A 14,834-nucleotide genomic window follows, 5' to 3' on the forward strand; every position below is an offset into this window, starting at 1 on the left:
AGGAGCAATCCTTTGTTTGCAGATGACTCTCTGCCTACTGATGTGATGTATATTTTCAATTCTATATTTATGCATTTTTTTCCTTTAAATTTGCAGAAGTGAAGTCTAAATGATAAAAGGGTTGTTGCAGATCAGAGAGAAGAGGACTTGACAGCAGTGTCTGGAGACCACATGCATCGTCCCAGAACTAGTGTAGTTTTATTGAGTTTGCCGGGTATCAATTTACTCTCAAAAATTAAGAGGAAATAAACAAAAATTCCATAATAGCTGCTACAGCATATCTGTTTGAGTAACTGGCTCTTTTATCAACACAGATTCTTATGAAGAAACTTAAAAACCCCAAACCTTTGTTTTTTATAAATTACTTTTTCCCAGCATGACAGACTGCCAAATAGACACCATATACTTAGTACTAAAAACCAAACAAACAAACTATTCCCAACCATTTTTCTACTATGCAAGAGCCAAAGAATAATGAAACTCAAAGACAGATGTATCAGGCAAATTTTTTATTTTTTTTTCCCTCCTCCTTTTTTTCCATTTTTTTGATCTGGATAAATATTTGCTTCCAGGTCTCTACCTCAAACACCTAGGTCTCTGTTTAGACTAGCCACTGAGATTTGTCCACCTATTTGTGAATTAGCTGCCATGAGTATGCCTCTGGCATGAGAAACTACCGAGTGCTTTCAGAATTTATTTTTCATACTAGGTTATTGTTTATAGTAGGCATAATTATTTGTACTTTTACTGTTATTCCAGCGTACTCTGATGTGAAAAGTGTCACTAATATACTAACTATAGTCTCTAGATTTTGCACATAAAAAGTAGACTAACAGTACAACAGCTAACATACAACATGCTTTTTTTAGATGTGAGCTATATGATAAAGCCAAGAAGCACTAATTTCAGAATTTTAGGTTGCAAGCACACTCTCTCACTACTACGCTACTAGTAGTTGACTAGTAAAAGCGAGATGCTCAGAAGCCCTATTTGTCACTGTGCTGTTTCATTTTTGCTGGTTTTCATTTGAACAAGTGCAAGCTTCTTTCCAAGTTCTTAGCATTGCAGTATTTGTCTTTCAATCTTAACAGGGAAATACTCTTTTAAAAGAAGTTAATTGTCTTTTAGTCAGACAAAAATTTCCTTGCTTAAACTTCTATCAACTGATACGGATATTCTCCCTCGTTAAATGAAATCTATACCCATATTTTCACTTCAGAAGAGAAGCAGTTCAAGTGCAGGACACTTCCAGCAGATTAGCAATTCCTGGCACAGTTCCTCTTCACTACAGATTATTTTTCGGGCTGATCAAGATGCTGCCAAGTATTGTTTCACTGCATTCATTATTTCCTTCGTATGAAAATAGTTTTTCCTACCTTGTCACAGCTGGTACCAGCTAATAAACAAGAAACTTCACCTCCAAGACGTTTTGCTGCAGTGATAGTATTTAGTGTAATGGGTGTGAGAGTCTCATTGTTGTGTTCTGCTATGACTAACGTACTCTGAAACCTCCGGAGCAGCGATGCCTTTGAAGAAAGGGAGAGAGGAAGAGAGAGAGGCGTTTGATACTTAGCATTTAAGTAAAAAAACTGTTCCTAAGAGCTTCCAATGTGTTACAGAAACTTATCAAATACAAAAACTGTAAAACACTTGTCAAACAAAATAGCCTAGACCTCGATAATTTTATTAAGTAGGCAGAATACATAAGGTGTTAAAAAAATAACAGGTATAAGATTGCTTGACTTCAGCACATGTATTACATGCTGTGTTTAAACTAAAACCTCCACAGGAAACTACTGAACAATATTAAGAAAAACATTTTAATACATTATATTCAAACTCAGTTGATCAACTTAAGTACCTTGAAGAGTGAAGGTCAGACCAGCAAGACTGAGACACAAGGAAATCAAGGGTAGCAAATAAATATTTACTTACTGTTTTCTTGGGGGTTATTTCGGTTTTGGTTTTTTGTTTTTTTTTTTTTTAACCACGTGTTCTAGACAAAATTTAGCTACAGAACACACTTTTTAAATTCCTTATGTGTAAAGACAAAATCGTATGCAGTGGCAGGATGACAATTATGCAGCAAGGGCTCACAGCCTGAAAACACACTAACAGAACTTTTGATAAGCATCAAGCTCATCTTTTCTATATTCCTTCAAAACATTTAGCACTTGACCACTGAAACTACCACCACAATTTCATGGTCCCTAAATACTAATTTTGACCAATTTACCACCCACATGCAGACTTTAACTCCTAAGACATAAATGAAAGGGGAAAAAAAAAAAAAAAAGGAAAAGTAAAAGGCAAAGAATTGCCAGGAAACCAAATCAAAATATCCTGTGCTCTGAGACATTTCGCTCTAAATTTCAGGTGAACCTGGAAAAAGTATTATTCCTGCAAGACTAATATTAGAGTAGGGGAAGGGTTTGGGGCAGGAATGCAAATATTATCCTTCAAGTCTTTGTTTCTCCTACATAAAGCCTAAATCAAGACTTAAGTTATGATCAATGTAATATGGAACACATGGAAAACTAAATACATTCATTAATATGACCAAGGCACTAACACACAACACTAAGGTCTGCGCAGACAAACACTACTTTTTAAAACATATAGTGTGACCCCATCTCCCCTCACAGCAGATATGGACTTACCCTAAACTAAAAAAAAAAAAAAAACTTCAGAAAATTTGAGAGGCCAAAATTTGGATATGGACTTCAACCACACAAAGCCTACCAATATGCTAAACTTCACACAGCAAAAGCAAATCCCAAGGACTTCCCTGAAGCTAATCACAGTGTAAAAACATAAATACAAAGATAAGTTTCTGCAGAATCAGGATCGTAATTTGTCATTTTGACTAAAACAATAAAGATTCTTGTAAAAGTGCTCTCCGTTTCACCTTTTATGCCTAAGGTTACTTGTTATGATTAAAAATTCTAAGATCGTTTAAAGCCAATTGCCAGTAACAAAATATTTATTGCCAATATAGATCAGACACCATATTTTTGATTATGTTTCAGACATCATTTACAATACAAGTTATGAGATTTTAGTCACCGTTTGAAGAATAAATCCGTGCTTTTGTGGCAAGAAGCCCACTTTTCCAATGATTTATAGTCGTGTTGCAGAGTAAAGTGGACCACGCTCCTGAAAGATTCTGAAGTTTTCAGACTTCCAAATGGAACCGCATGCATTTTAAACACGCACTTAATTCTGACTATATTATGATCTTTTCCCTAAATACATACTGCATCACCAGAGAGGCTCTACATCATTCTGTCAAATGATTCTAGAATAAACTGAGAAATAATTTTTTTAGCCAAAAAGAATAACAGCAATGCTTGTTGCTTGAGCAGACTGGATATTACAGTATTACCTAGGTATTATTTCTAAACTGATAAACCCACATTTTATATTTGTGGGAACTGCATACCAGAAGGTCACTTGATGGCTACATGCATGATGTTTCTGAACAAAAATACAAGACCAGATTTAAAATAAAAAGTCACAATCTAGCTCTTGGGTAAATATGCAGGACGACAAATAAGTTTCCTGTGCAAGTCTGAATTTTATTATACTAACAAATGTAAAAAAAAAAAAAAAAAAAATTAAATAAACAAAACCAAAACAAGCTGAATTTTTTTATAATAAGGATTCTGCAGTAAAACCAGAGGGTAATTCATCCAGACACATATGAGCCTGAAAACTGAGAATCTGCAATGAGTCAATGAAGAGGACGGGCAGTTATTTTGATCAAGTAACTTGTCCAGCTGCATGCGTGCAAGAACAGCCCGTTATTCTACTGACATAACTTCGCCACCTTTACTTAAGCAGGATGTCTACTTTGAAGCCTAGATGAAATACGAAGGTTGAGTATAAACCTAACCAGCTGACAGCAAGGATAAAAAGCACAAGAAATAAGACTCACAGAACAACTAAACTGTTGAAAACAATGCCTCGAGAGGGAACAGCACTCAGCGCTTGTGCCACAGAAGGTTCCTGGGGAAAACCAAGCTCTGAAGAAATCAGGCTACCCAAAGAAATCAATTACAGTTAGACATCCTACAAACGTGGGCAATCAAGTGACTTCTCAAGCATGCCAGTAAACTATGAACACATCTGCCAGCAACCAGAAGAACTGAAAATTTATTAAATCAAAGACAGGCACCTATGTTCTCTCTACAGCAGAGATGTCTACATTTCCTCTCTGGTGGAAACTCCAGACAGTGATTCAGTTTATACCAAGATAAACATTTACGAAGGAAAACCATTTGGAGTTTCCAACTTCCCCCTCCAAGCATTTACTGTAGAGCAAACCTGGGCTCTGACATCAAGATGTGTAAAAGTTGGTAAGATTAACCTAGAGGTGCAATATACATTGATTAGGCCACCTACAAAATACCCAGGGATTCACTAAATCTATTGTCTCAAGTTTCCCCAAAGAATCTTTTTGCTTCCCACCTGAAAAACCCAGCAAAGTTTCCCAAGCAGAACGTGAAAAATGTAACCCTAAATACCTGAATTTCTGTACTTCAAACAAAACAGCAGAGACTACTGCTACTATCCAGCCAAATGTTCAAAATCTGGAAACACCTAGTACATGTGCACAGATAAGCACATACACAAAGCCAACGCTCCATACATCCAAAGTACTCGTTCAGTTTCCGCAGGTGATCTGCTCTTCACATCAATGCCAACCCAAACTGAATGAGTACTTTGGTCTTTCAGCACACAGACAGGTCACAAGCAGGCCCAGCATTTCTTAAATACGGATTTGCTGCTTATATGCTACAAATCATATGTATGAAGAGCTGGAAAATCCCACACAAAAGTGTTGTAAATCCTTGCTTGGTGAGACTGGTGAGCAGACAGGTATCAATGGCCTCTACAGTCAATAGCTAACTGCCTGCAGTCTGCTCCAAGGATGCTCACTGTAACGAAGGAATTATGAAATCAGCTCTGCAAGCAACACTAGGGCAGACACAGGAACAAAGAGATGGGAAGGCCAACAAGTCTTCCCAGGAGATGCAAGAGCTCCAGCAGGTGTATTCCACACAGTCCCAGGCTCTGCATTTGCATGAATACTAACTATGCTGTCAGAAACATCACCCAGGAGACTGAAGTTTGCCACCCAACCTCTTCAAAGGAACCACTGGAAGTTTCAGAAATGAAACCAAAATAGAAATTCACAAGGCAAAAAATCACATAACTGCTGGGCCCCTAAAGGTCCCTAGAGCTGATTTTCTTAGCTGTAAAAACAAGCTGGCCAGAAATTAAAATTTTAATACTGCTTAGTAGGAATTATGTATCTCACAGAGACCATTATCACCGGGCAAAATTCCCAAGAACTGAATCCAGGAACTAGGAATTGGGGTATTGCTAAATATAATGGCTACATACTTATACAACAAAGCAATGCCTAACAGACAGTCTTGTAGCCGCAAAACTTCAACAAAAAATGATATGGGAGGCTCAGGGAGAGGTGGGAGCTCTAGCAAAAAAGCTTATACTTCTAGAAACTCTGCACAAGATCTGGCTACAGAAGTCTAAGAGATAGCTATTTAACTCCAGGAAACACTAACTAGAAAAACAATAAAGGCACCTGAGCTGAAAAGGAGCTATAACTGCAGCAAAGAACGGCAAAAGAAATAAACACTTATAAAAAGGATTTATTTAGGAATCACAATAAAAATTTAAAATTACAAAAGAAAATGAAGAAGCAATAGAAAGATGTAATACAGAATAAACTTCTCCAGATGCAACCCATGCAAGCCATTAATAAAAATCAAAGCAACAAAGCTGTTTTAAAATACAGACAACACTACTGAATTTTTTTGTGTTCTTGCAGTCTCGTACTCCTCCTCAGTCCTCCCATCTTTAAGCTACACAACTCCAATCTTTCCTTGTTGCTTGTACTTTACAGGTCTCTCACATCCTGTTTTTCTCTACACTCTTGAACTGTCTGAGCATTAGCAGTGCTGAACTGGAGTTTGCTTTGCTTCTCTTGCAAACTACATTGTTACCCAAGCGCTGAGGATGCACACCATGTTTTATTAGCTTTATTTTGTAAATTTGTAAGTTTAGATGCCTATGGCTGAAAAACAAGCAGCTGACCTCATGTTTCCTGGACACAAAACTAAATTGTGCAGTGATCGTGAGAGTCAAGTATTATTTAGAAAGCAGTACCGTGTGTTCCAAGAGCTCCAGAGATCATCAAGTCCTTTGATCTGCAGCCTAACAATAACTGAAAGGTGTCCATGATAACAACAGTTACCATTTTTAGATTAACTAAATCATTTATTGTCCTGGCCTACCTTTGCTCTTCTTTTAAGTCATTCTTAGTCCCCCAAACCAATTAATATATCAGTAAGTCCTATTTTTGAGCTGTACAGAACTGTAATACCTGTAAAAGCCTTGAAGAGCTCAAGAAGAAACTTGTGAGATTTCAAGCTCTTTTAGAAGGGCTATTTACACGCAGTTCTACTGGAGGGAATGTCTCCTAGTGCATGCTGCAAGACCAAACAGACATTCAGGGACATTCCATGAATCATCTACTCCAATTAACCTTGAGTTCACCTAGTCGTTAAATTTGGTAATGCAGCCACTAGGACACATGAAGCAGCAAACGGCCTCCAAAAGCCCAGCACTCCTCACAGCTGAGCAATATGAAGGTCAATATGGAAAAGCAACAAGTGTTTCACATTAGCTTTATCCACAGCTTGTGGTAGTTAAAGCAATCACATTTCTGCACAGCTGAGTTCATGCGACTGAGAAATGAAGTGTTAACCTCTCAAAACCCCAGAAAGTCTCCCCGAGCCACAAACGTCTTTCTAGCATCGTTAGGAGTTTGCAATAACAAACTCCAGGTGTCTTTTCCAGCTGTAAGCACTCGTGTTCCTCAGCTAGTCCTGTACGAGAGTGGTTGAGAACCAGCACTCCCGAGAAATTCAAGGCTTCCCTTGCGACTAACTCTTCATACAGGACAACTATCCTCGACTCTTGCCTGCAGTGAGCACTGTAAAGGGCTTCTTAAACAGCCGGTATCCACCCACAAACTTTATTTTTAACTGCCACGGCGTAGGAGAGAAGCAGCGTCCAGTTCGAACTTCCAGAAGCCCGGCCCCAGCGGCGCCTGGTGCTCGGCCCCCGCACACTCCCTCGCCCACCACTGCCGGGCGGGCCGCCGGCGGAGCTCGGCCCCGCGCCCCGCCCCGCGTCACCTCTGCCCCACTGGGCACGGGCCCACACGGCCGGGGCGGCGGGGAACGGCAACCGACCCCTCAGCACCGGGCGGCACGGCGGAGCCGCCCCCCGCCGCCGCCGCCACCCCCCCTCCCCGGGGCCGAGGCCGAAGGGGCGCGCGCGCTTCCCGTCCTCCCCGCCCGCACTCACCGCCCGCCTCAGGCGCTGCGCCGCCACCGCCCGCAGCATGGTGCCACCGCCCCGGCCCCGCGCCGCTCTCGCGAGAGCCGCGCCCCACCCCGCCGCCTCATTGGCCGCGGCGGCGGGCCAATGGGCAACGGCAGAGAGCGCTCTCCCCGCAGCCCCCGCCCCTCACGGGCCGGGGGGTTCGCGCGCTGGACGGTGCGACGTGTGTCGGGCGGCGGAGAAGCGCGACCGAGCAACACCGACGGCCCGCGCTGCGGGGCGGGACCGCGCGCCCCCGCACCCGGCTGGCCCGTCGCCGCCCCAGGGCTGAGCGAAGCCGCTGCAGGTGCCGGGGTGCGCGCGCTGCGCGGGGAAACGGGCGCCCCTCCGCCTCGCGGCGCCCGCGCCTTCCCGCCCAAACCGACTGGTCACCCACACACCGGCTCCTCCGGCCCCCTCCTCCCTTTCACCCCTGCTCTGTGTCCACAAAGAGTTAAAGCCCTTTAAAGAGAACAGGAAGCAGAGTTAAGCCTGCAAATGCCTATGCTCCAGACCAGATCCTATTCCAAGCCAATCAAGAATGTGCTTTGTGAAGAAAACGAAGCGAAAAGTCTTCATTTGTGGCTGTGGAGCCGGCAGAAGTGTGGGAGGCCACGTCCGGCGTGGGCAGGCTCCCAGCCCCGACCCTAGGGGCATGCCCTGCCCTAGGGCTGCCCACGCACCACACACACGGTGAGAGCAAAGGAGATCAAGTGGGGATGGAGCGCGTGGCACACGGCAGCGCCCAGATGTCACCGTGCTTCCTAAACATCGCACACCACCAGTTGGCCACACAGCTTCAAAGACCAGTCAGGTAACATCAGCCCAGGTCACCATCCCCTCGCCGGGACAGATTTATGGCTGCCTTACTCACACGCCTGCGCTCAGCCCCGTAACGGTACTGGAGAATAGCTTATTTGCTCTGAATACCTTTTTATTATTATTTATTCTTACTTCCCAAAACCAAGGCAAGGCATATTGTGCCTGCCCCTCCCATGGCACCAGGGTGCCCCAGGGGCCAGGCTGGGACTCACTGTTTTTTTCCATACCTCTGGATTTTTTTTTCCAGATGGCACAGATAGGGATTTTAAAAAAAAAAAAAAAAAAAAGGCAGTAAAATGTACCAGGTCAAATTTGCTACTAAATTATGTGCTGTGGCTCTCTGAAAACCTGGTGTCCTGGAGAAGCTGGCAGGAGCCACCACACTGGAGTAACCGGTCCGCCAGCCCAGGAGCCCAGAGCACACACATGGATTCTGGACATTCCCAACCGACTTCCCATCCCGGAAATCACTAGATAGCAAGCCACGAATGCAATTTCTTCCTTCCCATCCTGAAGTGGTTTAGAGAAAAAAAAAAAAAAAAACAAAAAAAAAAACAACAAAACACAAACAAACAAAAAAACCCCTAAACAATTATGGCCATTGGACTGTTCTACCAAGAATAAGTGGTGATCTGCAGCATGTCAGTGATTCGTTCTGCATTTCTGAGGCGCCCCATAGAAAAGCAGAAGGCAAATTGATCAAAAAGGCTCTTTGGCTTTGCCACAGCCTTGGCACAGGATCACCTCTAGAACGTATTCTGCCACATGATTTTTACATCAGATGCCAAAAAGAACTTCTGCTTTACAGCAAAAGCTAACCAGGTCCAGCAATGCAAGCATCTGAATGGACGATTTACTTTGTCTCAAACGCCTCTATAATAGAAGAAAAACAGAGGTACTGCATATTCCAGTTTCCTGGCCCGGGAGCACTAACTAAACTCCCCAAACCCCCAGGGAAGGCTGCGGAGGGAAGAGCTGAAGGTCACAAACCTCCTGCAGGGCCTGTGCCTGATTATAAAGTAGCTCCAAGGCTTCTCTAACTTCTTCACCCTTCAGACCATCCCCAAAAAATTAAGAAAACAAAATGAGTACTTGGGGCTGCCTGTGCATCTCCTGGATTAAGCAAATGCCCAGGTTAAAAAAAAAAGAAAAAAAAAAATTGTTTTCATGAGGATGAGGGGAAGGATAATTTTCCTGAAGCCATAGGACCCTGAGATGGGTTTGAGAAGATAAATAAGAGATAGAAGATAAAGAACTGAAACAGCTCTTTACCACCAGTTTGAGAGATGGTTAAGGTACAGCATAACACTTTAGAGGATAGAAAGTTTTATACAGTATAGAAAGATACAAAATTTCATACAGTATAGAAATTCCTATCAGCACCCTAGATAATGCAACAAAAGGAACAACAAAACCAAAATAAGGATACAAAAGAACAACAGCCTGGGCATCCTTAATTCGGACATTATGTCTTTTTAATTAAGGTGTTTTACTCATTAAAAGCATGGCACACAATTTCATAATCTTATTTTAAGATCCAAAACTGAGCTTCCAACGTGCACATCTCATGGGGATGAAATCTTTAATAAAAATAAACAAACACATGTATACCTGAAAACCCAAAAACCCAAAAATAAAAAAACAGATCTTACTCGAGTTTGTTTCTTAATACCTCAGACCAAAGCAAAAGGGAGCTACTGTAAAATATGACCTAATTGCATCACAGCTCAGAATAAATTGATCCTTTCACTACGTATCTGGCTTAATAGTATACATCGTATTTTCATGAGCAGTGACATTGCCACCATTGCCCCTAAAGGGCCAGATTTCAAGGTGTAGTATCACCAATCCAAAGAGGTGACAGGCTTTTTATTATGTTTTCTGTTTATAATTTTGATTCAAAACCTCAGCAACACTTCAGATGCACATAATCCTTATTGAAACTGGCTTGATACGGATTACACCCTGAAGCACAAAGGAAGTCTTTATCACTTATGGCCAGTGTTTTAGGAGCTTATAACTGTAATCAGGTAAGGGCTATATCAGCATGATCCATATTAGCTGAACCATAGCAAAAAGCTTTTTTTCTACTTGACCTTCCCACCTAGGGCATGACAATAATAGAAATGGTAAAGCATGCAACAAACAGGTGTCACTGAAGGCGGAATCACTGTCTCCTGCAGGCAGAGGACAGTACTTCATATTTTGAAAGAAAAATTACTCGTTAATTAGTGGAAGCAGATCCTTATATGGTGCATCATTATCCAGGATTATTTCATTAGGATCTGCTGACCCAATTTCTGCATTGGAAAGGGAATTATATTTTTTCACACAGTTGTGAGGGGGAAAAGGGGAAAAAAAAAAAAAAAAAAAGAGAGAAATCAATAACACAGTTAACTCAAACTTTAAAAATTATGGTTCCAAGGTTCCAAACAAGAGCAGGTACTCATATTGGTATCTCTACAAAAGCCAAATGAAATGAAAATCATCACAAATATATAATCATGTCTCCACTAGAATCGGATTTTGGTTCCCTTAAAATACATAATTCCTAATTAAAACATATGGAATCCAGCTAATGCAGCCTCATGACTAAGGGATTTACTGAGTGACACGAATTTCTTCATTACTGCTATGATAGTCCCCTCTGTCACAGGTTATCCTTAGCTTACTCCTCCTACAATCACCCCGAGGATAGCTGACTCAGATAAATTAAGAGAGCTTCATTTGGGAAGCTTCCCCAACAGGCAAAAGGATTCGCCTCCTGATCTGTCAAAATCCAATAACGTTAAAGCAACTGGAACCTGCTTATGGCTCAGCAAGACTCTCTGAGCCCACAGGCAGGCCCCGCAGCCCAGCACTGGATGGGCGGCAGCGAGGAGGGGCGCAACAAAAACCCACCTCAGAAGCAGCAGCAGGAGACATCTCTGCTGCTGAAATATCTTGTGCACAAGCACTGCAAGTTCGCATAACCCAAGTGGTTGAGCAACGCCAGAACGTTGCCCGTCCCCCTGCACTCACCCCTTCCCCACAGCCATGAATATGGACCTTCTGCACAGTGGGGCACCCGTCTCCTGGGGGTTCTGCTCTGCTCCTCATCCTCACTGGCACAGAAATGTATCTCAACAGGTCTGACACTGGAGTTCCTTTGTAATAAAACACCACCACAGGTGTGCTTAATGCTCTGCCCAGATCATCTTACAGCCACTCACCTGCATGTCTCAAAGCAGCAGCCAGTCTGTCCTGAGGCCTTGCGCCAGCCCTCTGGCAGGGGACAATGCCCTGAACCCTATTTCCAAGTGGGGGTCAGAGGAGGGAGCTCCCACAAAGCCACCCCATAGCAGGAACAACACTTCTACTAATACTGAGCCTCCAGAACCACCACTACAGGCAGGTGTTTTCCCTTTCTGACAAACTCCTCTCACTTGCTAATCATTTCCACGTGCCAATCGAGTAACAAGGGAGTCAGGGAGCAACATCACATCACATTTGCTGCATATTCCTAGAGAATGAGATCACCAGAGGAGTTAGAGAAGCCCTGTCTGGTGAGGTCATGGATGAAAAGGTACCCTTGCAACCTCCTGGAAGCAAAGGCTCAGGTTCCCTTGGAAAGCAGCTTGTCCTGGCTGGGGATGGCAGTGGTTTGTGTGGAGGACAAGGGAAGTGGCACAGGTGGGGAGCTGTCCCAGTGCAGACACCTGCAATCAGCGTTTCACAATGTGCTGCCCTCCTCCAGCACGCAGCTTGCCTTGTCGCTAATGGGAGATGCATGTAAAATTCTCTGCTGGGTTACAGCAGCATTATTTTTTAAATAGGTGGCTGCTTTTCCTGCCTGATACACCACTGGAGAGGAATCCAGGTGCCACTGTATTCCTGCTCGTGCCAGCCCAAGCCATTCCTGCAGAGGCAGGGACAGCCAGCACATGAAACCACCCCAGGGGAACGGCCCTTTCCATGCCTGCAAGTACTTCAGCAAAAGTTGCTTTTTCCTTTTTTCCTTCAGTTTCAGCTCAGTGAATAACACTTTAGTGTAAGTGCTGCAGCAGAACCTCTGTTTTCAGTGGTTTGGGACCTGCTTGGTTTTTGATGTGTTTCTTGCAAAGCCTGTTGAGAGAGGAGCACCTTCTGATGAAGTTACCTGCAGCTTATGCTACCTGCTGATGACAGCTAATGCACCTCCCCCTTGCCCTGCCACAAAGTACAAGATGCTGTAATTTAGCCATTGCCTTTAATCCTGCAGATAATAGCATAATGAGATCCAGTGGCTGGGGGTTGAACCTAAAATATAACCTTAATTTCCCATTTCAGTGAAAGTAGTTAACAAGCAGGATGGCTTCTCAGGGAGTGGGGCAGCGTCTGCTGCATTGGCAGGCTACATCAAGACCAGATGCATCTCTGGGAGACATGACTGAGGTCAACCATAAATTAACAAGCTCACTGCAAGGGGAAAAAATAATAATACTGGGGCCAATTGCATGGTCTGGTATGAAGGAGACCAGATGAGATGGGCCAATGAGTCCTTTCTGCGCCCGTGAACTTTCTGAATCTTTCTTATCCGGAGGGGAAAAAATGGCAAGGGCTCCCTTTGCCATTTTACCATGGCTGATTCTTAATCAATAGCAGGGCTGGCAGTAGCTCTTGTGCAATACCACTTTCCCCAGAGCTGGGCCCTCTTCCCCTGCAATGCTCCCAACCCCTGCTGGTCTCAGAAGAATTGAGCCCAAAGCTCCACATAGCAATTCAAATGCATCACCAGACATTAGGCCACCGGGTTAACCACTGTTTAATTTCGTCACATTTGTTTGTGAGTTATGTACGTGCCTTTCTTTTGTCAACATCTCCTTTTAGAAAGGATATTGATTTTGTTTTCAAAGGCTCTCGAAAATAAAATGAATGACTACATTCTAAGGAAGAGTCATTTTCTCAACAGCTGTAAATAATTTATTGTTCGCAACCCACCCAGATCAAAAGATACTTCATCAACTGATGTGGCAAAATCTGGTGCAAGCTGCATTTCTATTATCTCAGATCCAATTAACCATTTGGAGCAGACTAAAACATAACTAGATCAATCCAGAATCAGATTAATATCCAATCCATAATCACATTAATCACAATCTGTCCATAATTAGCCATCAGATAATCCCATTGGACAGGAGGTGACATGCAGTATCCCATTATCTCATTAATTATCTATTTTCAGTATCAGACATTGTCCCCAAACACAAGGAAATGTTTTTTAAAGGAAAAATGGACAGGGAGTTCTCCTTTTGCTACATCCTCCCCATTGAAGCCCCCAATGGTTCGACGCTGGAGTTTCACACCATTTCTTTGTTTTTACATGTTCTGTTAGAACCAAGGGCTGTTTTTTTCAGAGATGTCATCTTTTTAAATAAAATATGATTATCTTAGGGAGATGGATAAATAAAACATTTGTTTCATGTGAACAAGTTTATGAAAGAAAAGAAAACCCTTCATCAAAGGTTTTAATGGTAACATGATAACAATAGCTTTGCAATGCTAAATCTTATTGCAGATGGTTCCTGTCCTTTTTTGTAATGTAAGTGAAATTGTGTTCCATCTGTTTTAATTTTATAATGGACTTAATCCATGGCTGGCTCTGAAAGAATCGGCATTTACTGCCTTTGCAATCTGCTGCAAACAAAAAAATTGTTACCGTTTCCCCTTTCTAGAGGGAACTTGTATTTCTGTTTGGGAGCAAAAACCAAAGAGTTGCTCCGCAGAGAGCGGGAAGCGCCGTTAGCCGGCCTCGCCCCACGGCCAGGCAGCCCCTGCCAGCTCTCGCACCAAACCCAACCGGAATTGCCACGAAAGTGATCGGAAACTCTGGACACTGGGAGGAGGAGAGCAAGGAGTGATCGGTGTGGCAGGAGAGATTGCATTTGGTTTTGACTAGCAAATGCTTCTAGCAGTTCCAAGTGACCTGAAAGCGGTTTTCCAGAGATTCCTCCTGATCTGAATTATTCTCTGATTTTATGATCTGCTTTCCCTTACCTGCCCTCAAGTGAACCAACGATTAACGTGTTTGTAAAACGTGGTGGTATCGGGCCGGTTTTATGCCTCTCAGCACTACCTGTGGTCGTTTTAAAGTTTTTCATACCTCATGTAGAGGAGGTTCAGGGCTTTCAGCATTTTCCTGGCAAGTCCATTTAGGGGGTTTTCTACTAAACTGCCAGTGCAGCACTGCCCACCCCACTCCTACCTGCCTGGCCATGAACCCAGTCCAGTCCTGCCATACCTGCCTGGTGTCAGATCACTGCTCTGTGCTGACACAGGTGTGCCTGCAGCATGGTTTTGTGCCGGTTTGGAAAAGCTCGGCTGGCTCATCTGTAACCTTTCTTATCCCAAAGCTGGTGGGAAGTTTGGGAAAGCAGAGAGGACCCTGCCCTCGAGTGAGGAAAGGGTGACGCAACAGGGAGCATCCCTGCCAAGCTGCTGTATTCTTAGACGTGTCTCATTCTCCTATCGCTCTGACATCTTATTTTTGCATTTTATTGTTAACACATGCAGATACTGACTCACTCTGGACTCCGTGGATTCCGGCTCAGACTGAAGTCACCCTTCTGCACCCCCTT

General features: G+C 43.3%; 1 protein-coding gene across 2 annotated transcripts in view; it reads right to left on the minus strand.

The window, feature by feature from the left end:
* The window catches only part of ETFA (electron transfer flavoprotein subunit alpha), a 40,867-nt gene that overhangs the window by 23,496 nt on the left and 2,537 nt on the right, over positions 1-14,834 (minus strand). Inside the window, exons 1-2 of one of the 2 annotated variants that reach the window (XM_032990472.2) lie at positions 7,402-7,480; positions 1,377-1,526 (exon numbers count right to left, since the gene is read on the minus strand). In XM_032990472.2, the coding sequence (XP_032846363.2) occupies positions 1,377-1,526; positions 7,402-7,440 (189 nt within the window). In that variant the 5' untranslated portion in view covers positions 7,441-7,480. Of the gene's footprint in view, positions 1-1,376; positions 1,527-7,401; positions 7,481-14,834 lie in introns of those variants that run through there. The other variant, XM_032990471.2, reaches the window with a different exon arrangement.

The sequence above is a fragment of the Tyto alba genome, unplaced genomic scaffold, assembly GCF_018691265.1.
Source record: "Tyto alba isolate M040663 unplaced genomic scaffold, T.alba_DEE_v4.0 Super-Scaffold_41, whole genome shotgun sequence".
Lineage (NCBI taxonomy): Eukaryota > Metazoa > Chordata > Aves > Strigiformes > Tytonidae > Tyto > Tyto alba.